This window comes from Ipomoea triloba, chromosome 9 (genome assembly GCF_003576645.1).
Source record: "Ipomoea triloba cultivar NCNSP0323 chromosome 9, ASM357664v1".
NCBI classification, from domain to species: Eukaryota; Viridiplantae; Streptophyta; class Magnoliopsida; order Solanales; family Convolvulaceae; genus Ipomoea; species Ipomoea triloba.
This window is the reverse complement of record NC_044924.1, coordinates 6,475,940-6,498,557: the sequence shown is the minus strand read 5'-3', so window position 1 is coordinate 6,498,557 and position 22,618 is coordinate 6,475,940. Positions and strand designations below refer to the sequence as shown.

Genomic DNA, 22,618 nt, shown 5'->3' with positions numbered 1-22,618 from the left:
TTTTTATTATAATATTTTAAATGAAAATACGATTGTTTTGTCATGTTCATTTTCAATATATTAAATGTTAATTTTCAAAATACTGTAGGTTTATTTTTACAGGACTATAAGTTCATTTTTAAAATACCACAATACATAATATTAATTTTATCAATATTACAAGTCCATCGCCTCCACTGAAACTCAAACTCACTCCTCCTATGTGAAGGTGCAACCGGATGTTACTAAACCACAAGGTCTTTGATTCATGACAAATTGAATTAAAAACAATTTCAATCAAAATCTTGTTAACACATAAAATTAGACAGAGAGATATTAATATACACAAGAGAGTAACAAACTTCCCTATCTTTTCCTCTACCACTGCTACCATGCCATCACGCAATCATTGTGCACTTCCATTTTTCCAAGACGGAAACACTAAAAAAGCAAACGAAAAATTTCATATAAAAATTAAAGTAATTCTATTTTCGATGAAACAATTTATTTAAAGTATTAAAAGTATTCAATTGTGTTTTCAAAAAAAAAAAAGTATTCAATTGTGTTTTCAAAAAAAAAAAAGTATTCAATTGTTTTATAGGAGCAAATTAGAAAAGTTTTGGGGTGCAACACTATCGTGAACCAGCACTGAGCTGTCGCCTTCTACTTGTACACGTATACTCCCTCAGTTTCTCTCACTCATTTGGCGCCTCCGACGGTTCCGTTCACTCGAAGCTTTCGCTCTCTTCTCCCTCTGAATGCTAGGTCCGTCTCTTTCACCTCTCTTTCAATATACGCGCATTTTGTGTGCTTTGGAGTATCATACATTTGATTCGTCGAAACTTGGTCGGAGAGGTTTCATTGATAGTGATACGACGGGACGAAGCCACAATCTTCATTTGTTTGATTTTTTAAAATGATTTTGTGTGGACTTTGCTAGAGAATAGCGCCCTTCTGTTGATTGTTGTCCCTGAAATCATCGGTTTCTGTTGTTGTTTTAATTTTTAAATTTTTGCATTACTGTGATTCCGCTTTTTCTATGGAGTATAGACAAGCTAGGTTGCATTAAAAAAATAAAAGAAATTAAATATTACTGAGGGGTTAATAATGTATCTTCTTGGATTTTTAATAGTTTATTACTGAGGGGTTAATAATGTATCTTCTTGGATTTTTAAAGATTTACATAATTTGATGCTTCTGTTGTTTGTGTAGAACTATTTTATGATTTTTTTTATGTTTATTTATTTATTTATTTTTTAATAAAAGAAACACTACCTGGTGAAGTGGTTGGAATGACAGAATGGTTACAGACTTACAGTTATTGAAAGTGGGGAAAGTAGGGAACAGTTGATTGCCTTAGGAATCAAGTAACCGCAAGGCAAATATTGTATATTACTGTCTAATGGGATCTTTTTAAGATCAGCCTAGCTTGAGTGGAACAAAGTGTTGTTTGGGAATTGGAAAAGAAGGAAAAAGAAAAAGCATAAAACACACTCACAATGCAGGGTTTGTAATTTTGAAGGAATTCCTTCCAACAATCCAACATGATGGATCCTAATGTTGGGTTGAATTTGAACAGGCTGGGAACAGATTAGTATAATATGCTTCATTTCTACTTGCAGACATTATATGTGGGTTAGAATGAGTTGCATCAAACCCATGTAATGCTTTTTCATTGAGGTCTAAGTTCAAAAGTGAATTGCATAACTATACTGGTAGAGTGCACCAGATAGTGATACACCACAACTTTATCTAATTTGCTCCATTTCCAACTCTTACTTGTAGAGTGTGGAGCATTTTCATCTTCCCGGTGAATTTGCATGGCATTCTTGATTTGGTTATTGATTTTTGGTCAATTACTTTTGATTTGGCCTATATTGTGCCTTGTGTGTTTATGAATTGTCTTAATAAGATACAATTATAATAGTTTGCCCATTTGATTTTCAGGATGAAAGCAGGGAAGAAAATGAACACCTTCACACCCCACCAATATCCACCATCATCACCAAACAAGCTATTCAATGCTTCAGGTTTTAGGAATTTAAAGAAAGGTCAACTTGGTGGTGTTATATTTGGTTGCAAGAACGATACGATCAAAGAATGCCTTCTTAAACAGCTCTTTGGTAAGTTTCATGATTATATCCTGCATGAGTACTTGGTCCTTTTCTTTCATCTTATGTTGTTAAGGAGGACATACATGTTGACAATGTGTTATAAAATAATTATCAAACATAGCATATGATTTTTGATTATACCTTGTACATGTTTATCTTTATTATGCCCCTTTCCTCAAACTATTGTCTGTTCTAACTTCTGAATATTGACAGGTTTGCCATTTCAACACTTCTCCTATGTAAAGAATATAGTACCAGGTCTTCCATTGTTCTTATTCAACTACAGCGACAGAAAACTCAATGGTATCTTTGAGGCTGCAGGCACTGGCCAACTGAATATTAATCCATATGCATGGACATCAAATGGTTCAGAGAGAACACAATTTCCTGCCCAGGCACTATAGCTGACTTACCCTTTACTTTTTGTTTTTCCTTTAGTTCTTGTGTTGTCACATTCTATTTTAGGGTAAAAAATTGGTGCTTGTATGTAAACTATGTTATTTCTTTCTCAAGGTTCCAGTACGGGTCCGGCTGCAATGTCAACCAATGTTAGAAGATCAGTTTAAGCCTATAATTTTGGACAACTATTATTGTCAGAATCTTTTCTGGTTTGAGCTTGATCATGCTCAAACCAGTAAATTAATCTCTAGACTGTCTTCTCAAGTAATTGGTCCAAGTAGCATCAGTCCATGGAATGCAACAAGTAGGATGAATATATTCAATGGTTTACCCTCTAATGACATGAGAGAGAAAACAGGATATTTCAAGTTGCCAGGTCCAGAAAATGGTTTTGCCAACTCTTGTGAGTCTACTGGGGCATTAGTAACTAAAGATTCTCTTCATCTGAATGGTGATAACCAGAAGGGGGAGGTGTCTGGAGGTACTTTAGCAGAGCCAGGCGAGAAGGACCTAATGTACATGAAACTAAAGGAATTGGCCATTAATCTTGCATGCTCAGACGCCCCTGTGACAGGACAAGCAGTTGAAAGTGCTGCTCTGATGGAAAGTGATTCCAGATATGAGGCTGTGGAGCATGACACTTCTCAAGAGCCAAATGCAGTTTTAGAGGATTTGGATGAGAAGAACGACAAAAGCTCAGTTGACTCAACTTCTTATCCTTCAGTCATAGCTCAGGTACATGTTATTACTAATGAGTTTGCTGATCTGTCTTTTACAATGGAAATTATCATACTTCATTTATACAAGTTTTGCTTTTGTTGATTTCAGTTGGTTCAAGGAATGGAAGAATTCAAGGCTTTTAAGGAAACACATAAGCTGAAGGTGGATTGTTTGGAGAAGAAACTGGTATTTCCTATCACTGTTCACTGTACCAATCTCAAATTCATTTGGCACTTAATATGATGTGCGGTAGTAAAACTGCATTCTAAAGCTACAGCCTTATTTTGATTTGAAGTTGAGATTATCTGCTTCCGGCATTGCTATAAGCTGATCAAATTTAGTTTCTCTCTACACTTTGTAATTCATTTTACATGTGTTCTTTAGATACCAATGCTTCATAACTTTTTTTTTTTTTTTTTTCCTTTCTCCACTTTCTTTGCATGGCATTTCAGGCTGAAGCAGAAAAAGAGATTCAGCAACTAAAAAGTAGATGTGTGAAGTTGGAGTTGGTCTCTAATCCTTTAATGATACACGCTGATGAGACAGTGAGTCAGACAGTTGGACTGGACCTGGTCACTGAGGAGTCTATATATTTAGTTGGGGGATATGATGGTGAAACATGGTTATCAGCACTAGATTTATATTCTCCTTCACCTAATGTAATAAAGTCTCTTCAACCCATGAACTCAGCTCGATCTTATACTTCAGTTACAAAGCTGAATGGAGAACTTTATGCGCTTGGTGGCGGAACTGGCTGTGTGTGGTATGACACAGGTATTGCATGTGTTTCTTCCCTTCTGCATGATGTGCCAACTTTGCGTAATGGATACGGCCTTCTATTTTTTTATTTTTATTTTTTTACATTTGTTAGAGCCCAGTTCTAGTACGACTATTTTGTGCAGTGGAATCATATGACCCAGCTAAGAACTTGTGGACTTCGCACCCTTCTTTGAAAGCGAAAAAGGGTAGTATGGCTAGTGCTACTTTGAATGATAAGATCTTTGCCATTGGCGGTGGAAATGGACATGACTGCCTTTCTGATGTTGAAATGTATGATTTACAAGTTGGACGATGGATTACTACACGGTCAATGCAGAAGAAGGTAATTTTTGCCCTTTATATGCATGTTCGCATTTTTACTTAGTTTGATTTCAAAATTAACTGCCCTTCAAACAACAACAAAAATAAATAAAACGTTGGTACTTGAGGCTTTCCTTCTGGTCCAAAATGCTCCATAATTTGTTTCTTATAAGTTTTGGTATGTTTGTGTATGTCCAGCGATTTGCTCTTGCTGGGGCTGAACTCAATGGTGCCTTGTATGCTGTTGGTGGATATGATGGAAGTATCTATTTGAAGTAAGCTACAATCCTTTGCTATACCTTTTATGGCTACATTTATATAGGCAATTTTTAAATGTCTTAATGTTCCCCATGAGGGTACTAAACCTGCAATGGATTTCCTTGTTTGATAAAGAAAGGGAATGTTATCACCCCATGTTAAGGTGGTTCTTATTGGTCTTGAACTTTCCTGCTTTGTTTCTCCTGTAAATTTTCTTGTGCCTTGACAATGATTTCATGTTGTTTCAGGTCTGCCGAAAGATTTGACCCCAGAGAACATAGTTGGACCAAGATTAAGAGTATGAATACTGAAAGAGGATGTCATGCGTTGGTTGCGATGGATGGAAAATTGTATGTACTGTTTCGCCTTTCTCTTCAGTGCTTGCCTTTTGTAGTTTTGAGTAAGTTGGTCCAGCAACTTTGCTGGGGTTTCTTAAGCCTTTTGACCCTTATTTCCATTTGTATCCCCATGTCCCCTGCAAATTGAATTTTATTCTTTACCATAGATAGAGAGCATCACATTATGAAATAAAATTAAAATATCCCAATGCCCTGATTTATGTTTGATAGTCAACTGGGATGGATGAATTCATGAATGAATATCCTCTGTAGAATTTCACTTTGCAATGAGAATGCCAACTGCTTGTTGCTGGTCTGTTGACTTATATAACTAAATGTAGATATGCATTGGGTGGATACGATGGGTCTGCAATGGTGGCAAGCACTGAAGTATATGATCCTCGTCTTGGGGAATGGATGACAACAGAGCCGATGAAGCATTGTAGGGGATATTTAGCAGCTGCTGCTATAAATGACACAATTTTTGTCATTGGAGGGGTTAAATCAGGAGAAGACATAGCGGACACGGTGTGTTACATTTCTTTCTTGCTGTCATTATGCTTAGATTACACCGCGTAATATATTTGTATCATCATCCAAAAACTCTCCTACTGTGATGGCAGATTGAAGTTTATAAGGACGGCCAAGGCTGGCAAGAAAAGAGCTCGGGCACAATAGGAAGAAGGTGCTTTGCATCAGCCATAGTTCTTTCAGGGGATTCTTGAAAACCTAATGTGAATTATAGAAGCTGATCGAACACAAACCATTTGAGATTATGATCAAATGAAATCTGCGAATTTCAAGCGCAATTTTGTCATATCACACCCGAAACTATGCTGTGATTTTTTTAGGCTTTTGGTAAGCCCACCATTGAAATGTAGAGTGCCAATACTAGTACTAGACTGAATAGCCAAGCTAATGCATATTCATTTAACTGCATCAAGGGTACATTACAATCATCAAACTAAGACAACTATGCATATCATTATGCTTCTTGAACACAGATCAAATGACTTTTGACTACATTTTGGACAACCTTTTTGCCAGTGTGGTATCATAGACCTTGAGGACGAAGCGCGCTCTGGGAATGGAGAGTTTGTTCTCCACAATTGTGCCAATGGTGGAGATGAGCTCCCTCTTAACTTGAGTAGTGATGCCTCCCATGGACACAATCTCAGCCAGAGCTGCTGCCTCTTTACTGCCTCCAAAGGTTATGTTTGCAGATCCTTTCAGGATGATCATCACAAACTGTACAACACCAACTATCTTTGTTAACCAACAAAAAGATAGATAATAATGGATCCAAAAGCAAATTAAAGGGATGGGAGAAAGAAGACTTCAATTCAAAAGTGTTCTTATCCCTATCTCTACTTTACAAAAGGAGGAAATAAAAAAGCTGATCTCACTCACTTATCATGGAAAAATGAAATTACACACTAAGCCTAAGTAGGCCACAGTAGTTCCAATAATTTAATGTGTTATCCCTCACCATTTCATCGATATGGTGTTTTGGATGTCAATTATCATGTATTTGTTCATCGATATGGTGTTTTGGATGTCAATTATCATGTATTTGATTCCAATTCTAATTCCGATTCCCATGATTATCATGTATTTGATTCCAATTCTAATTCCGATTCCCATGTTTGAATCTAATGCACCTTAAATCTTTATGCATGATTTAGGGTCTGTTTGGTTCATCGATATGGTGTTTTGGATGTCAATTATCATGTATTTGATTCCAATTCTAATTCCGATTCCCATGTTTGAATCTAATGCACCTTAAATCTTTATGCATGATTTAGGGTCTGTTTGGTTCAAACATTGGAATTGGAATGGTAATGAAAATCAATTACTTGGATAATAAGATTTGGAATTCAAATAAATAAATAAAATAAAATAAAAATAAATAAATACATATATACGGAGTGTATATATATTAAAATTTCATATTTAATGCATGGGCAATGATCTTTTTTATTTACTTTTTCTTTATTTTTGATTCATTCTTCAAAAGTATAGAAGCAAAAGGGTAATAGGTTCTGTAAATATTAAAGAATTTGAATTCAATAGTAGAATAATAAAAATATGCAAACAAACATGATAATAGATATCAAATTAAAATTCATAGTATAGAGCAAAATCTCCCACCAATTCAAACACGCCCTTAATGTCACGCTTAGCTTCGACGACCACATTAACACATGAGTTGGCTCAACTGACAGATTACAATTTATAATTCAACAAATAATTACAAATATGTAATTCGATCTTGGTCAATATACGATCGAGTTGGCTCAATCATATCGGTGGTTATAATATGTATGTAATCCTGTATTGGCGAGCTAGCATGTTGGTTTCTAAAATAAAATACGAAATTAAATGAGAGATATCCAAAATCTATCTGGCTTATAATATAACTAGTATTTGTACGCGCGATGCGCGAAAGTTCATGCCCAATATTAAAATATTATTAAATATAAATAATTAAAAATTTTAATTCTAATTATATATACAAATATAGTATATGTATTTTATACACGCACATATATGATTTACCATGTATAGAAATTTAATTAAAATATAATCAACCATTAAATTAATTATATAATAATTTTACTAAAATGATAATTAAGGAATAGGAAAATGATATGATAGATATAGGTGTATGATAATAATGATGGAATTAAAAGCTAACGGTGTTATAACGGTGTAAGGGTAATTTTGTATAACAATAATGTAGTAGGGACAATTTTGTCTAATAACATTGAAGTGTACAACATTTAAAGTAAAATGTACAAATTTATTAGCATATAGAAAGAGGGACATAAATCAAGGATATAACCTTGATTGAGACTTATTAAGTTTTTAAATATAATTTTGTGATGAATGCAGTAGTTTAATTTGTAGGTAACTCAGATCATCAGTTTCTTTGATAAGAAGCACAGGCACTGAAACATATATATAGAGATAAGGAGATGATCGGAGTACGTGCCTGTTCGGGTTTTCCGATGATGGTGGCGACGGCGGTGGTGGCTTCCCGGGAAAAGGACTCCACGTCTACGTCTTCAAGCTTCACATTGGTTGATATATCTAAGCAAGGCATCTTTTCTTTTTTACTTTTGCTTAAATATAATATAATAATGTCTCTGAAGCTAAGGGAGTTGGTAGATCGAGCTTTGCTTGTTACGATGCATGCGCCCTTTGCTTCAAATTTATAGTTGCGAGGGAGCCCAGCATATATGCTTATTAACAATTTATTATTTATTTAATGCACTTTCTATTCACATTTAATTAACTAATCTCCCCAAAGTTTGTGTATGTTCCAAATACTACTGGCCTACATACACCTTTTCTAAATCCAAATTTCTTTTTTTATTATTACTTTTTCGACTACACTTATCTTTAATTATTTGCTGGTCCATTTCATATCTTGAAAGACGATATAATTTTCTACATTAATTTTTATAGTTGGGAGATGCATCTAAATATTGGTACAGCAGTATGATTTTTTTATCGATTAACACAACCATATACAAGGTCAATTATAACTACACATCGAGACAATAAATGATTTTTTAAAAGGTGGTAAAGCACTCCCACACAAGTTTTAAGCTAGATAGCTAAAATGTGAGTTTTTTTAAAAAAACATTTAATATATTAATTAATTTGTAATGGGTTTAGTCATTTTACCAATAGTTTATACATATAAATACTAATGGAGATAATGATATACATCACATATCACGATTTGAGATTAGACTTGCATTGTTGGAAAACATTTATTACTAAAAAGGAAATTCCGGCCTATACAATCGAGCCAACATTTACACACGGTAATTTGCAACAATTTGACCAACAAACAAGTATGAAATTAACTCAGCTGACATTTTAATTTGAATCAGAATATTCAAAGGGATTTGAGAATCATGCGATTTCTATTTTATACATGGTGGTGAACTGGTGATGAGCTATGTGATGTTGATTTGGTCTGCTTTTCACACTGTCCAAGACCAGGATTATAACCGCTGCGGCGCTGCATTTAAATTCTTGCCTACAAAATGTAAAATTCTGTCAACTCTAAGACTTCCATCTGTTGACCCAACAAGATGGTATAAATAAGATGTCAATGCGGCCTAATTCGTTCCGACTAATTATTTTGTGGACTCAAATCCACTTTGTAATCTGGACTTAGATCCAAAATACACAATTTATATACTGAATATTCACAACAAATTGTGAACATTCAGTGTGTAAATTTTGATGAGTATATATATATCAAAGTTGAAAAATCGTGCCTAGGCGCCGGGAGGCCGCCTAGATTATCACTATAATTGGTAATATAGGCACTCAGTCGCCTAATAGGCCAACTAGGCTACATAGTCGGCCGATTAGCAATTGTTCCTTTTTTTTTTTTTAAGGATTATTTCGTTCAAGCCCTAAATGTTTTTTACGTTAATATTTAATATTCTAATATTAACTATTGAAGTATTAAATAATTTATAATTATCAAATCTTTAAAAAAAATATAAACACATTTAAAAAAAATAAAAAAAACACGCATGCACGGGCGCCCGATGAGCGCCTAACAATTTTTTCAACCATGATATATATGTATGTGTGTGTATATATAAGTTAGAAGTAAATTAGAAGTATGCAGTTTTTGCAGGCTAAGCTGCGAGACCTGTATTTTCTTGGACAAAAAAATTTAGGCACTAACCCGTCACATTGCGAGGCGGTTTAGATATAGTTCCAGTTTGACAGCCCTACGTGTAGAGATAAATACGATGACTTAGTGATTCATTAAGTGATGGGATGGATGATTAGTGCTTACAAAAAAATTATCACATAGAATTAAACTCCACTGTGTGATCGTCAGAATTTAACAACAATCACCCGGTTTATTGTTTTTAATTAATTATTTATTAGATTTTAAATTAGATATCGCTTTCAATCACACGTTTTGCACACAATGAGATGCACAAAAGCACTTTTTTCTTTTTTTCTTTTTTCCTTTTTTTATTTTATTTTTAAAAAGCCTACCAAAAGATATTAAAGCGCTTACGTATACCTTCAATAATGGAATAATAATTGACCTATAAAGTAACAACCATGCATGCCATGCATACATACAATTATGCATATAAAGATTTAAATATAATTACATACGAGGAAACATATATACACCAGTTTCATATTTATGTCACCCAATTACAATATTATTGTCTTAATTAAGATTCTAGAAATTTTAAATCTTGTCCATAACTGACAAAATTTCCTCGTCTCTAAAGTCTCATACTCTAGCCCAACAGGATAGTGATGAGGGATGATTCACAATGATTCATCAACCCATTAAGTATAAATTTTAAATCTACTATATTGTAGTAATGTTCTTCATGAAGAATGTGCGTATTACAAGTTAAATGAACAAAGAAGAGTAATTTGATTAAAATTACGTAAAAAAAAAAAACTCAAATTAAAACCAATCATTTAAAATCCTTGTGTGTGTTTTTTCTAGAATTAGAATTTTAAAATGAGTTTCTTGAGTCGTTAGTTGCAAACTTGTTTCATAAAGGTTCTGTTTGGTAAAATAGTTAGCTTATCAGTCAATTTTGACTTATTTGACCACTATTAGCTGTTTGACTTTGTTAAAAATTAATATAAGTATTTGGTTAATCAGTTTTTTTTGTAACTCCAAAATGTTAAAATTCAAAAAGCTTATCAAAACAACTTTTTAATTAGCTTTTTGAGAAAAGAAATTATACCAAAATAACTAATTTATCAAACAATTTTCTACCATCAGCTAATATTATCAATTAGTTACCCCCACTAATCAAATAAACTAGCCCTATTTGGGCCGATCTTATATTTTCAAAGTAGTATCATTAGTCACTTAAAGGCTCAATAAAAGTGAAATCCAAAGGAAGCTTGTTTGTTAAGTTGTAGGTTCCATCATATCAATCATTTTGCTAGGCCACCATCTCTTCATGTCTATACTAAAGCCTTTATCCCAACACAACCTTATGGATATGGTTCCACCAATCTTTTTGCAACGATTTCAATAATTGTTGTAACCTTTACATTAGCTTTCCATTTGATTTCTTTGATGTTGAATCATAAATACTCGTAATCAACTTTTTTTTTTTATTTTTTTTTATTTTTGTGTCATTGAAACAAAAACTTTATATAAATCTAGATCAAATCACACTAATAGTATTGGTAAAGAGTCTGGTCATAATACATTACATGCAAGAGAGTGTAGTAATTATTAGGGATGGACGTTTCGGCCTTCGGTTCGGTTTTTTTTTCGGTTTCGATTTTTCGATTTTAAAAAAGTTAAACCATTCGGTTTAACATTAGCGTTCGGTTCGGGTTCGGTTCGGATTTAATTCGTTTCGGTTTATGACTCCCGAATTTTAACATTTCCTAGGCAAAAAAACGGTCAGGGGCACCGCAACTTAACGGGGCACCGTAATAACTATACATGAAACATCACATAACCCAAATCCAAAGTCTAATATTTAAATAATAAATACCAACATAACAAATTTACAATTCAAACAAATTAAAATAAAAAATAAAACTGAAAATTAAATTCCAAAATTGAAATTTTCAACTGAAATGAATTTGGAAATTCATTCTAGTTTATATATATATCGTTTTCAAAAATATATATATAATATATATTTATATTTAATTATAAAATCTTTCAGTTTTTTCGGTTCGGTTCGGTTTTTAATCGAACCGTTCGGTTCTTCTAAAACATGAACCGATCGGTTTTTCGGTTCGATTTAAAACCGAACCGAAGGGTAACCCGAACCGTTTTGCCCACCCCTAGTAATTACTACAACAATATTCCAAATTGTTAATATTTCAATTTGTTAAGGTGTTGTATTTAAACTAACTATCACCATAATTTTTTTTGTTAGACCACATGTTCCTCAGTCCAAGAACACTAAAATCTCACATATTGAGATTAATCATGTTTGTGTCAAATGGTGACAAAATGACCACTATTTCATAAATTCTAAGATAGTTGCATTTCCAAGGTTCAAACCCATTGATTACTATCATTTTAAGTTATTATTTCACCCATCTTAAGATATTTCTATATGTTTACTCTCATTTTGTGTGTATTCCATCACTTATTTGTGAAATTATTTTAGATTGAAATTGTAATATATATATATATATATATATATATATATATATATATATATGGTAAATAACTCGAATCACTCCCATCATTCATGTGGAAGTGTAAACCAGGACACCGGGTGCCACTAGACCACAAGGTATTTGGCACGGTAAATAACTAAATACTTAAAGAAATTTAGAAGTGAATAAAAAAGCTTAAAAATTGGAAAGGGAAAGCAAACAAATGGGAAATAATTAAAAAATAAAATTCCCTCCAACAGAGACAAATTCGCGCCCGCCTGAGCTAACGCCGGCGGCAATCGTCGATGGAAAAGCAGCTCCTTACAGAGTTCGAAAACGCGGCCATTAACAGCCGGGATTCACCTCCCCCTTTCCAGGCCTTAAGCGTTGTTCTTTCTCTGGTCAGCAACCCCTCCACCACTGACTCTTCTCTCTCTGTTATTCTCAAAACCCTAACTCTCTCCCTCCAAAACCCTAACCACCGCGACAGTCACCACCGCCCCATCCTCTCCATCCTCCATCTGCTCTCTCTTCGCCACCCTCGCCTACGACAAGATGTTATCACCGCCATCGACTCCTTCTCGCTCCTCCCTTCCGCCTCCACTCGCTCCCTCGCAGATGCTCTATCTATTCTCCTTTCCCTCTCTGCTACTGACGTCAACAACGAATCGGCATTTCTCTCACTGGTTTTCCGACGACGTATTTCTATCCGGTATTGGCTGTTGCGGAATGTGAGTAGGTTTGTGATACGGCCGTCGGTATTGTTTACAGTTCTGTTCGGGTTTACCAAGGATCCATATCCGAACATCCGTAGTGCTGCTTTGGACGGACTGTCTGGATTGTGTAAATGCATTTTGATTGAAGATCAAAATCTTATTCGAGGTTGTTATTTTCGTGCTGTTGAGCTTCTATTCGACACCGAGGATACTGTGCGGTGCTCTGCAGTTCGAGCGGTATGATATCTTACAACCGAACTAATTTTCTTCAATTTTAATTCTATCATGGTTGTATATAGATGAAGTTAAACGGAGACTGTTTTCTAAGTTTAGTTATTTCTATTTTCCTGTTTTGAATTTTATTGCTAAGTAGGAATTATCATTAGTGGTCTAGTATTGGATATGAGCTGAACTGTATGGAAAAGTTAAATTACCACTGAAAAATTTAAATGTGATAGAGCTTTATAAAGTGAACTTCTAGGGTAATGCCTACTTTATTCACTATTGGTAGTGAGAAGCTTAAAGTTTGTGCAATCTTTTTGGATTGTAACATTAGTTGTGTTAGTAGCTGGAGAGCATTCTAACAGATCATGTAATGCTCCATTAGAAACTCTTCATTTTAGAATCTAATAATTCTATGTGAGTGTGAGAATCATTGAACATTTCTTTTTTAAGATGGTATATCTGTTGTATGCATAATCATACTCCTCCATTTTCTTTTTAATTCAATTTGGGATACAAAATGTGAATATTAGAAAGTTCTGGTTTCATGTGTGGACACTTTACCAATTGGTGACTAATGGTTTTTGTTCTGCTCTGAGTCCAGGTTAGTGAGTGTGGGCGGTTGCTCGTGGCTACCAACCTTGAGAAAAGTAGACAAGAATGGTCAGATGCATTATTTGTACAGGTGGTTTATTCACAATGCTTTATCTTCTTATATTTGAACCTGTTGAATTTTGGTGCTTTGACTTATTCCCCCCAGTTCCTCCTCCCAAAGGAAAAAGGTTAAGTGATTTTTAAAAATGTTTTCAAATGATGATATGCTTAATGCTTCCAGTGCAATGTAGTAAATTTAGGTACTGGTTGAGAGGCAGGATTAGCCATCAATATCATATAAATTCAAATATTCTTTTAAAAAAGGTGTACAAACCCTAATTTATAGTCTTATCATCTATATTCTATGACACTTGAAAGTTTAATCTTAAAAATTAATCCTGGTAAATAAAAGTTATTTATATGAAGTAACATTAGAAAGGCCAATAAGTTTGTGGTATTTTGTTTACATTGTTATGAACTTATGGTGCATGATTTGCTTGCAGCTTTGTTCAATGGTCAGAGATATGAGTGTCAATGTCAGAATTGAAGCATTCCATTCCCTTGGGAATGTTGAAATGGTCTCCCATGATATTCTTTTACAAACCCTATCAAAGAAAGCTTCGGCAGCCATGAAAGAGAAGAACTTTCCTGGCCAGCTCACTGCCAAATCCCTTAAACTACCAGCATCAAGTGCTGCTTTTGCTTTTGTCCATGGGTTGGAGGATGAATTCCGTGAGGTAGAATATCTTCACAAATAAGTCATTCTAGCTGCATCCGGCAACATTCAGTTGTGATTTTTCTTGGTCAAGGTTCATAGGCATGAAAGTCACATGCCATCTGCAACTCCATTACTTGTTCCTCTTCTCTAACTTTCTGAAAAACTTTGCTCAGAGTTTCTTTACACAGTCATCCCTTTTAATGTGAAGGTACGAAGTTCAGCATGTCGTGCCTTGCAGAGATTGACTATTCTCTCTGCTGATTTTGCGGGTGGAGCTGTAAATCTTTTGATGGATGTACTTAGTGATGATTCACTAGATGTAAGGTTGCAAGCTTTAGAGACAATGCACTGCATGGCAAGGTTTGACCATTTAAAGGTGCAAGAAGCACACTTAAACAAGGTAAATCTCTATTCCATCTGAAACCCTCAACAGTATTGCATGCTTAGAGACAAGTGGCTTGTTGAAACTGCTTATTACATTCATCACAGATGTGGATCATACCTGGTGTTTGTCATACTTCTTCAGTGTTAAGTAATATTGGATACAGTAATATAAATATGCACCTTGTAGTCTTGTAACGTGACAAACTTTACTAGGTGTATACAATTATCTACTTAAACCAAGAAGATTGGGATTCGAAATCGTGACCTTGTGGTTACAATTTTGTATCCTTAGCTATCTTGGTTGGGGTTACCCCCATATTATGCTTAATTTGAAAGAAGTGCATATGGTGATTTACTTTGGAGGTCAATATTGTTTTGCAGTTCGCCGGGACCCTCTTGGATAGTGACATTTTGATAAGATCTGCAGCAAGGAGATTACTTAAACTCACAAAATTACGGACTTTAGCTTTGTTCAGATTATGTATCGATGGCCTTATAAAAAACTTAGAACTCTATCCACAGGTATGTTATACTAAAACACTGGTTTTTATTGCACGCATCATGCATGCTTACTGATTTTTAGCAGTTAAGAATGCCGTAGTGTTTCTTTTATTACTTTTATTTTTATTTTATGTAGTGTTTTTATAGACTATAGCCATTATGCTAATTGATGAAACTTCTCTCACTAACTTTTTCAGGATGAAGCTGATGTGTTTTCTGTTTTGTTTAGTGTTGGTCAAAAACATGGAAAGTTTGTAGTGAGCATGATGCGTGAGGTTTCTCGAATGGTAAGCATGACTCGTATTACTGCCACAGATTATTTGCTTTCAGTTAACTGATTCTCAAACTGAAGGAACAATATATTACAAGCTGTAGCATTACCCTATCATGGACCTATTTGTCTAAATTTGAAGATTTTTAATAGTATCTTCTCTCTGCACCAGATAGAGCCTTCTTTTGGAGGGAAGTTGAGCTTTGACAATGTGCGAACAGCTTCATTATTGGTCTTGGCCATCTCAGCTCCAGTCTCATTAGAACGACACATCTGCAGCATTCAACCGAGAATATTCTCTTATGCAGTCACAATACTGGGGCGAATTTCACGTGGTTTGGCTGATGTAATGGACCAGAGTAACCTTTTGACTTATCTTTCTCATTGCAGCAGATTCACATTTGCTTCTGCTGCAGAGTTCTTCAATGGGGAAGAATGTGCTTTGCCTGCCGAGGAAGGTGATGCATACTTGATCCAGAGAGATGATGCTATTCTTGAGGATTGTTCTGAGAAGGTATTGGAATTGCAGAGGGCAAACTCTCTACAGCTAGAGTTCAATCTTGGCACGCCTGATAAAGGGGGAAATTGCATAACTCTTATTCTTCAGAAGGTCACAGAGATTTGGCCATTGCTTGAACTTGGATTGATGGATGGAGTATCAAATATTTTAAGGTTGAGATTATCGTAAGGATAATTGTTCTTTCTTTATTGACGTGTTCATGATATTAAACAAGATTAGAGATTTCTTCTCAAATTGCTTGTATGTGACATGTTTTTAGGTCTAGGACACCAATATCAGGAGAGTAGTTAATAGGATTGAATTGCTTGTTACTGCATATTACAACATACTTAATATAAAATTAGCTTCATAAAATCTAATACGGCCCCAATTTTGGTTAAGCTTCCTTAATTTATCACCTTGGCATGAGTCAGCTTTGATCTTCTTCTTCTTCTTCTTCTTCTTTTTTATTTATTTATTTATTTTTTAATATTATATAAAGTTCTTGCATTTCCAAGATCGTGTACTTTGTCTGTTTATGCCTATTAATAAGAGCTTTTTTTTATATAAAGTTCTTGCATTTCCAAGATCGTGTACTTTGTCTGTTTATGCCTATTAATAAGAGCACATTTGCTTGGATTTATATGGTGGAGCTAACATGTTCTGATATATCACACATGCAGAGGCGTGAAGGCAGAGTTGAGAAGACAGCGTAGTAACTCAAGATTTGGAGATGAATTAATTTTCATATTGAACTATTTGGATGCCATAGAGTTGCTTGGAAGGTTGTGGGCACGCTTTATATTTCCAAGAAAGTTCTACTCCTACCAAATGGGAGACTGGCGACTATTGTTTGAAAACCTTGACATGATTCTAAAAGAGATGAGGTATAGGTTCATAGGATTGACAAAAGAGGATGAGTTTCATATCTTGGAGCTGAAGCTTGTGGCTGATACAGCAAAACTGTGTAAATTAGAAGCCGGTTGTCAATATAATACTATGAAGAAATTACATTCCGGTGTTTCCTTGGCGCAGCAACTTCATGAAGAAGGATCAATTTCACTTTCTAGTTTTGTCACAGAACTTCAGAAGGCACTGAATGAGATCAATATGTCAGGCAGTGCGACCATGGAGAATCCGTTTTCGCTTCTGTCCTCACTCAAGCAATTCAAACTGAGGCAGTTAGTTTTACCAGGGAAGCTCAAATACATTGAGGCTGAAATGGATGTTCAAGGCACCGACTTTCAAAATCCTCTTCCATTCATTCCGGGGCTACCTGTTGGTATATCCCTTGCAATCACAGTTCGTAATGTCTCAGTCGAGAAGAGGCTCTGGATAAAAATGAGTCTAGAAGAGAAGATGACTCAGTTTGCATTCTTGGATTTGCTTGAGCTCGGGGGAGATGATGAAGTCAGAAAGTTCACAATTGTCTCGCCATTTTACAAAACCCCTAGAGCTAGGTGTTTCTCATTGAGGGTTTGTATTGTTATAGAATGTTCATCAGACTGTTCCCAGATGCCCAGGAATTATGGTGGTCCGAAACATGATATTGCTTATATATGTGAAGAGAAAGAAGTGTTTTTCTCCATGGTTGTAAAATAGTTGATGCAGTTAGATGATTGTTGTTTACACTTATGGTTTTGCTGGCTGCTGTCAACAAGGTAGGTAACTTACTAACCTTGGAATTTTACAAGATTTTGATTTTCCTTTTCATTAAACATCCGTATACTTAGAACATATATTACCTTGTAATTAGAACATATATTACCTTGTAAATAATTATGGATGTTTAAATTTTTTTAAACATCCGTATATTTAACATATTTTAGTTTTTCAAAGCAGAAAGGTGAAGGTAGTTGTTAGGAGTCAATCATATCTACAAATGAGCTACTATAGGGGAGAGAGTTTAATTGAGGACAAACTCAAAGTAAAGATTGATTTGATCTATCAATATGAGCAGATCATGATGATTGTTAGAAAAAAATTTGGTGGGATTTGTTTTATAAATATTGTAAATTTAAAAGTTTGTAACAATTATAAAATTGATTAAATATTTTTTTGTATTAAAATCCTTAACCATTTATAAATCATGATAGATGACTTAAATCAATCATAATGCCCCAACTATTATAAACGTGTGCAAAATGTTATTTGTTTTTTCAAATTGAAAATTCATAAAAATAATGTAGATATTTAGTCATGTGAGTTTAGTAGTTTACTTGTATTACTCCGGTATTATTTAAGATGAGAAAATCAATGTCCGTAACCGTAAATGGTAAGTATAGATATTTCAAGATTATTTTTGAAAATTCATACAAATACGGAGTAACTGATTTTTTAACTAAATAATGAATTTTCCTTGGACGTCCGTATTCCCTTTCCGGGAGAACAAGGGTAGTTTTGGTAGATCACAGTTGAAGGGCATTTTGGGCACGCTACTTAGTGGTTAGCGGAATAATATGAGGCAGAAGAGGAGTGGATTCCAGAGTGAGGGTTTGATAGTGTGAGTGTGTTGAGGGAGTGGTTGTAATAGAGAATAGAGATAGAGCAGTTTTTGAGTCGCCGAGAATAGAGATAGCCGGAAAATGCCTTGCCTCAACTTGTCGACGAACGTCAACCTTGAAGGTGTTGACACCTCTTCCATCCTCGCTGAAGCCACCTCGGTTGTTGCCAAAATCATCGGCAAACCTGAATCCGTATGATTATTCCCTCTACGCTCCCCTCCTTCTCTCCCTTTTCACATACATATGCGCGCGCCTGCTGTGCTGTGCTATTATTGTTATGATTTGAGTTGCGATTTCGTTAATGTTCCTTCGCTGTGGTTTCCTTGTGTAATTGATCCATATTCTATATTCCATTTGTTTTGTAAGTTGAAAATCTCTGAAAGATGAAGAATGAAATTAGTAAGAGAATGAGATATAGTCTATTGAATCGGGATGATTACCTTCAGTTTTCTGTGACTGTATCTGCTCTTGCTCTTGGTTGAAGATTTGTGAGACTTTATTCATTTGTGATTTTCGTTAGTGGCAAAGCTGGTATGAAAACATTGTTTGCAATTTAGTTTAAAGTTGTAAGGATAAACTATTATGCTTGGATATTCATTTATTTAATGGAAATGAGCACTTCTTCAAGGCTATTTGTTGGAATGGTAAACCTATGGTTGTCCTTGTATTGCTTTGTGTTTCACATTCTTTGAGGCAATATATGTGTAAATGTTTATTATAAGAGTAAGAGTGCAATATATGTGTAAATGTTTACTATAAGAGTAAGAGTGCAATATATGTGTAAAATATATACTATAAGAGTGTAAAATGCAATTGGCAGTAGTTTATTTATAAAAATGATGGTGAGTAGAGTGCCCCTGTCGAAAGAGTACACATTTAAACTCGTGTAACAGGCCGGAGCTTATTGATAGTCGACCTTGGATATGTTGTGTTCAAGTGCATGTGCAGAGCAGAGCTTATTGCCAGTTGACCTGGAATGAGTTGTTTTTGAACTCATGAGGAGGAGTTTATTACCATTTGGCCTTGAATAAATTGCAAGTCGTATTTTAGATTCTTGTTCTTACAACTAGTTTTCTTGCTTGCTGGATCTTTGGTTTGCAGTATGTAGCTGTAGTAATGATGTTTTTCTTGTGTATTCGTTATCGAATAAATACTGCTTCAAATTTTCGGTTCAGCTTTTATGCTTTCCCCTGGACGATGCAGTGATATATTGTGTTGTTTGCTACTGATCTTTTTGACCTTATCTCTGAAGTGACTAGAGCTATATTTTGCTTTTGTTGTGTAGTATGTAATGATTGTGTTGAAGGGATCTGTGCCTCTGTCTTTCGGTGGGACAGAGCAGCCAGCAGCCTATGGTGAGCTGGTGTCCATTGGGGGCCTGAATGCTGATGTTAACAAGAAGCTGAGTGCTGCTATTGCTGAAATACTCGAGAGCAAGCTGAAAGTTCCCAAGTCACGCTATTTCCTGAAGTTCTACGATGCCAAGGCAAGCATATTAGCCTTCTAAGTTTTTGAAGGATGTATCCTTCCTTTGCATTCCACTCATTGCATTCTTCCTGTTTGTTTAGGCCCATCAAAGTCAAGAATATGCACAATGTCTTCATGCTTTACACCAGTACTAGATAATGTAAACAAACTTTCACTGTTCATAACCATGAGAAACGACTTCATTAGTACAGTAGCACTTGTGTATATATCCTAATTTCTTATGCTCCATTTGTTTGCTTATTTATGGAGTTTTTCCAACTATACATTGCCTTCAAATATGCCACTAATGATTCCATCTGTTTTGTAGGGCTCATTCTTCGGATGGAATGGATCCACTTTCTAGATGCCTGGAGTTCTCTATACAGGGGGTTGTGCAGTCTCAAACCTTGTATGAGCTCTATGTATGCTAGGAACTGCATTTGATGTGAACACGATTATATCTATGTGGTAGACCTTGAATACTGATGCACCTTTTAAATAAGCTTTGATGGTTTTTGTGCTGTATCACATTCTTCTGCCTTATTCTTACATCATGATTTGGCTCTCCTTTTTCCTTTTATTATCATGTTATAACTAATATCTCACCTTGGTAATGCATGTATGATAATTTTCTATATTTATTAAACAAAGAAACAACAATATTACAAAAATTTTGGGGAGGGGGTGGGAGTCTGGGAGAGATGATATATTAACAGCCTATTTGGTTCATTATTCATTTGAGTTTCAATTCTTAAAATTTGAAAGAAGATATATATATTTTTTTGGGGAATACTAAAAGTGCAATACAGAATATTATTATTAAGATTAAAGATATATATATATATATATATATATATATATATATATATATATATATAATACAGAATATTATTGTGTGTGTGTGTGTGTGGAATATTAATTATTTGACAGAATTTTTTTCATTTTTAGTCCCATGACTATTGTGGTACTTGCAGAATTGGTTCACGACTTTCAAACCTTGCAATTTTAGTCCACGACTATTGTTTTTGTTGCAAAAATGGTCCTTTTCCAGTCAACATCTCACCGGAAAATAAATCCGGCAGATTTTCCGGCAAGTTTTCGTTGAAAAAAAAATCCGATATATTTTTTGTCAATTTTTTGCTGGAAAAAAAATTCCCCTTTCAAGTAGTATTAAAATGGACATTTACATTGTTGAAAAAAAATTAATCTTTCTAGCGGGAAAACACCGATTATGCTGGAAAAACATATATTCTTATTTTCAACAATGTAAATGTCCATTTTAATACTACTTGAAAGGGGAATTTTTTTCAAAAAAAAAAAATTGACAAAAAATATGTTGAATTTTTTTTTCCGGCGAAAACTTGCCGGAAAATCTGCCGGATTTATTTTCCGGCGAGGTGTTGACTGGAAAAGGATCATTTTTGCAACAAAAACAATAGTCATGGACCAAAATTGCAAAATTTGAAAGTCATGGACCAATTCTGCAAGTACCACAATAATTATGGGACTAAAAATGCAAAAAATTCTTATTTGACAGATGGGATTAAGGTGTAATTCGCTGCAACAGTTTTCTTTTGCTATTATATACGGAGTACTCCGTATTAAATTATGTTTTTTATTCTTAGTTTTTTGGTACCATAAAGTAGAAAGTAACCGGAAGTTATGATTGGGTGAATATGCATCTCACATGAAGTAGTGATGCAAAATTGTTGTGGTTTCTGTTCCCGCTATAAAATTGAGAAATGTTATATGATTGTTTGCAAATTACTACAATAGTTGAGGATCATAGGTTGAGAGAATAAAGCAAATTGCAATGGCCACGCCTGCGGTTGCCCCTACTTCCAACCGCCAACCCACGACCTCCGTGGCCGCCTCCGACGCCATCGCCGCCGCCTTCGTTCCCAACCCTGCTTTCCGCACCTTCCTTAACCAAATCACCGAGAACATACGCAATGGCCTTTCCCAGCGCCGCCCCTGGCACGAACTCGTCGACCGTTCCGCCATCTCCAAGCCCGAATCCTTATCCGAAGCCACTCTCCGCATCCGCAAGAACTACGCGTATTTCCGGACCAACTACTACGTCCTCGTCGCCGCCGTGATCGGATTATCGCTCCTCAGCAACCCCTTCACCCTCTGCCTCCTCCTCGGTCTCCTCGCCGCCTGGCTCTTCCTCTACGTCTTCCGCCCTATCGATCAGCCTCTCGTCCTCTTCGGCCGCGTCTTCTCCGATTTCGAAATCCTCGCCTGCCTCATTCTCTCCACTATCTTCGTCCTTTTCCTTACCAGCGTCGGATCCCTTCTCATCACCTCATTGCTCGTCAGCGTCGCCATTGTTGGCGCCCATTCAGCTTTCCGCGTCCCCGAAGATTTCTACTTCGAAGAGCAACAGGCTCAGGCTCAGGCTCCCACTCCCGCCTCGAGTATCATCTCCTTGTTGACTGGCGCTACCACAAAAGCTGCCGCCGCTCCGCCCACTGCAGTTCGGGTTTGATCTGGAATTCACAAATTCAATGCCGGGTTTGTCTTTTTTTTTTTTTTTGGGGTAAATTTGTGAAATTATTTTTATTTTTATTTTTAGGTAGTTAAGAAAAATGACATCAAAATCAAATGATGATACCATTTGTAATTCAGATTTGTGGTTCTTTTAATTTAGGTGTAAATGTATCTTTTTCTTCTTGGTGATGAACCCTTTGCAA

The 22,618-nt window shown here is 35.3% G+C and overlaps 5 protein-coding genes across 5 annotated transcripts; 4 read left to right on the top strand and 1 right to left on the bottom strand.

Moving 5' to 3' along the window:
• The first annotated feature begins 603 nt into the window (after positions 1-603).
• LOC116030823 (ring canal kelch protein) lies at positions 604-5,827 on the top strand. Its single transcript, XM_031273163.1, has 11 exons — positions 604-744; positions 1,927-2,102; positions 2,307-2,488; positions 2,607-3,227; positions 3,321-3,398; positions 3,665-3,986; positions 4,115-4,314; positions 4,491-4,567; positions 4,799-4,900; positions 5,230-5,416; positions 5,512-5,827. Exons 2-11 carry the CDS (start codon positions 1,928-1,930, stop codon positions 5,611-5,613), a joined length of 2,046 nt encoding a protein of 681 aa, XP_031129023.1. The 5' UTR covers positions 604-744; position 1,927; the 3' UTR covers positions 5,614-5,827.
• LOC116030824 (macrophage migration inhibitory factor homolog) lies at positions 5,787-8,091 on the bottom strand. Its single transcript, XM_031273164.1, has 2 exons — positions 7,884-8,091; positions 5,787-6,136 (listed from the first exon to the last, which is right to left on the bottom strand). The coding sequence occupies exons 1-2, from the start codon at positions 7,992-7,994 to the stop codon at positions 5,909-5,911; spliced, it is 339 nt and encodes a 112-aa protein (XP_031129024.1). The 5' UTR covers positions 7,995-8,091; the 3' UTR covers positions 5,787-5,908.
• Positions 8,092-12,255: 4,164 nt separating this feature from the next.
• LOC116030554 (protein SIEL) lies at positions 12,256-17,688 on the top strand. The gene is made up of 8 exons (XM_031272839.1): positions 12,256-12,999; positions 13,589-13,669; positions 14,082-14,315; positions 14,505-14,696; positions 15,062-15,202; positions 15,379-15,468; positions 15,625-16,124; positions 16,635-17,688. The coding sequence occupies exons 1-8, from the start codon at positions 12,352-12,354 to the stop codon at positions 17,551-17,553; spliced, it is 2,805 nt and encodes a 934-aa protein (XP_031128699.1). The 5' UTR covers positions 12,256-12,351; the 3' UTR covers positions 17,554-17,688.
• Positions 17,689-18,436: 748 nt separating this feature from the next.
• On the top strand, positions 18,437-20,500 carry LOC116028691 (macrophage migration inhibitory factor homolog). Its single transcript, XM_031270483.1, has 3 exons — positions 18,437-18,647; positions 19,741-19,941; positions 20,251-20,500. The coding sequence occupies exons 1-3, from the start codon at positions 18,537-18,539 to the stop codon at positions 20,284-20,286; spliced, it is 348 nt and encodes a 115-aa protein (XP_031126343.1). The 5' UTR covers positions 18,437-18,536; the 3' UTR covers positions 20,287-20,500.
• A 1,078-nt stretch (positions 20,501-21,578) lies between these two features.
• On the top strand, positions 21,579-22,604 carry LOC116028802 (PRA1 family protein B4-like). Its single transcript, XM_031270626.1, has one exon. It carries the CDS (start codon positions 21,736-21,738, stop codon positions 22,411-22,413), a length of 678 nt encoding a protein of 225 aa, XP_031126486.1. The 5' UTR covers positions 21,579-21,735; the 3' UTR covers positions 22,414-22,604.
• Positions 22,605-22,618: the final 14 nt, after the last annotated feature.

Excerpts from the sequence above, each read along its gene's own strand:
- LOC116030823 (XM_031273163.1), top strand. The coding sequence starts at position 1,928 with ATGAAAGCAGGGAAGAAAATGAACACCTTCACACCCCACCAATATCCA. Across the intron at positions 4,568-4,798 it reads GATGGAAGTATCTATTTGAA|GTCTGCCGAAAGATTTGACC; the intron begins GTAAGCTACAAT and ends ATGTTGTTTCAG. Across the intron at positions 5,417-5,511 it reads GAGAAGACATAGCGGACACG|ATTGAAGTTTATAAGGACGG; the intron begins GTGTGTTACATT and ends CTGTGATGGCAG.
- LOC116030824 (XM_031273164.1), bottom strand. The coding sequence starts at position 7,994 with ATGCCTTGCTTAGATATATCAACCAATGTGAAGCTTGAAGACGTAGAC. Across the intron at positions 6,137-7,883 it reads TCATCGGAAAACCCGAACAG|TTTGTGATGATCATCCTGAA; the intron begins GCACGTACTCCG and ends GGTGTTGTACAG.
- LOC116030554 (XM_031272839.1), top strand. The coding sequence starts at position 12,352 with ATGGAAAAGCAGCTCCTTACAGAGTTCGAAAACGCGGCCATTAACAGC. Across the intron at positions 14,316-14,504 it reads TGGAGGATGAATTCCGTGAG|GTACGAAGTTCAGCATGTCG; the intron begins GTAGAATATCTT and ends TTTAATGTGAAG. Across the intron at positions 15,203-15,378 it reads ACTTAGAACTCTATCCACAG|GATGAAGCTGATGTGTTTTC; the intron begins GTATGTTATACT and ends TAACTTTTTCAG.
- LOC116028691 (XM_031270483.1), top strand. The coding sequence starts at position 18,537 with ATGCCTTGCCTCAACTTGTCGACGAACGTCAACCTTGAAGGTGTTGAC. Across the intron at positions 18,648-19,740 it reads TCATCGGCAAACCTGAATCC|TATGTAATGATTGTGTTGAA; the intron begins GTATGATTATTC and ends TTTGTTGTGTAG. Across the intron at positions 19,942-20,250 it reads TGAAGTTCTACGATGCCAAG|GGCTCATTCTTCGGATGGAA; the intron begins GCAAGCATATTA and ends TCTGTTTTGTAG.
- LOC116028802 (XM_031270626.1), top strand. The coding sequence starts at position 21,736 with ATGGCCACGCCTGCGGTTGCCCCTACTTCCAACCGCCAACCCACGACC.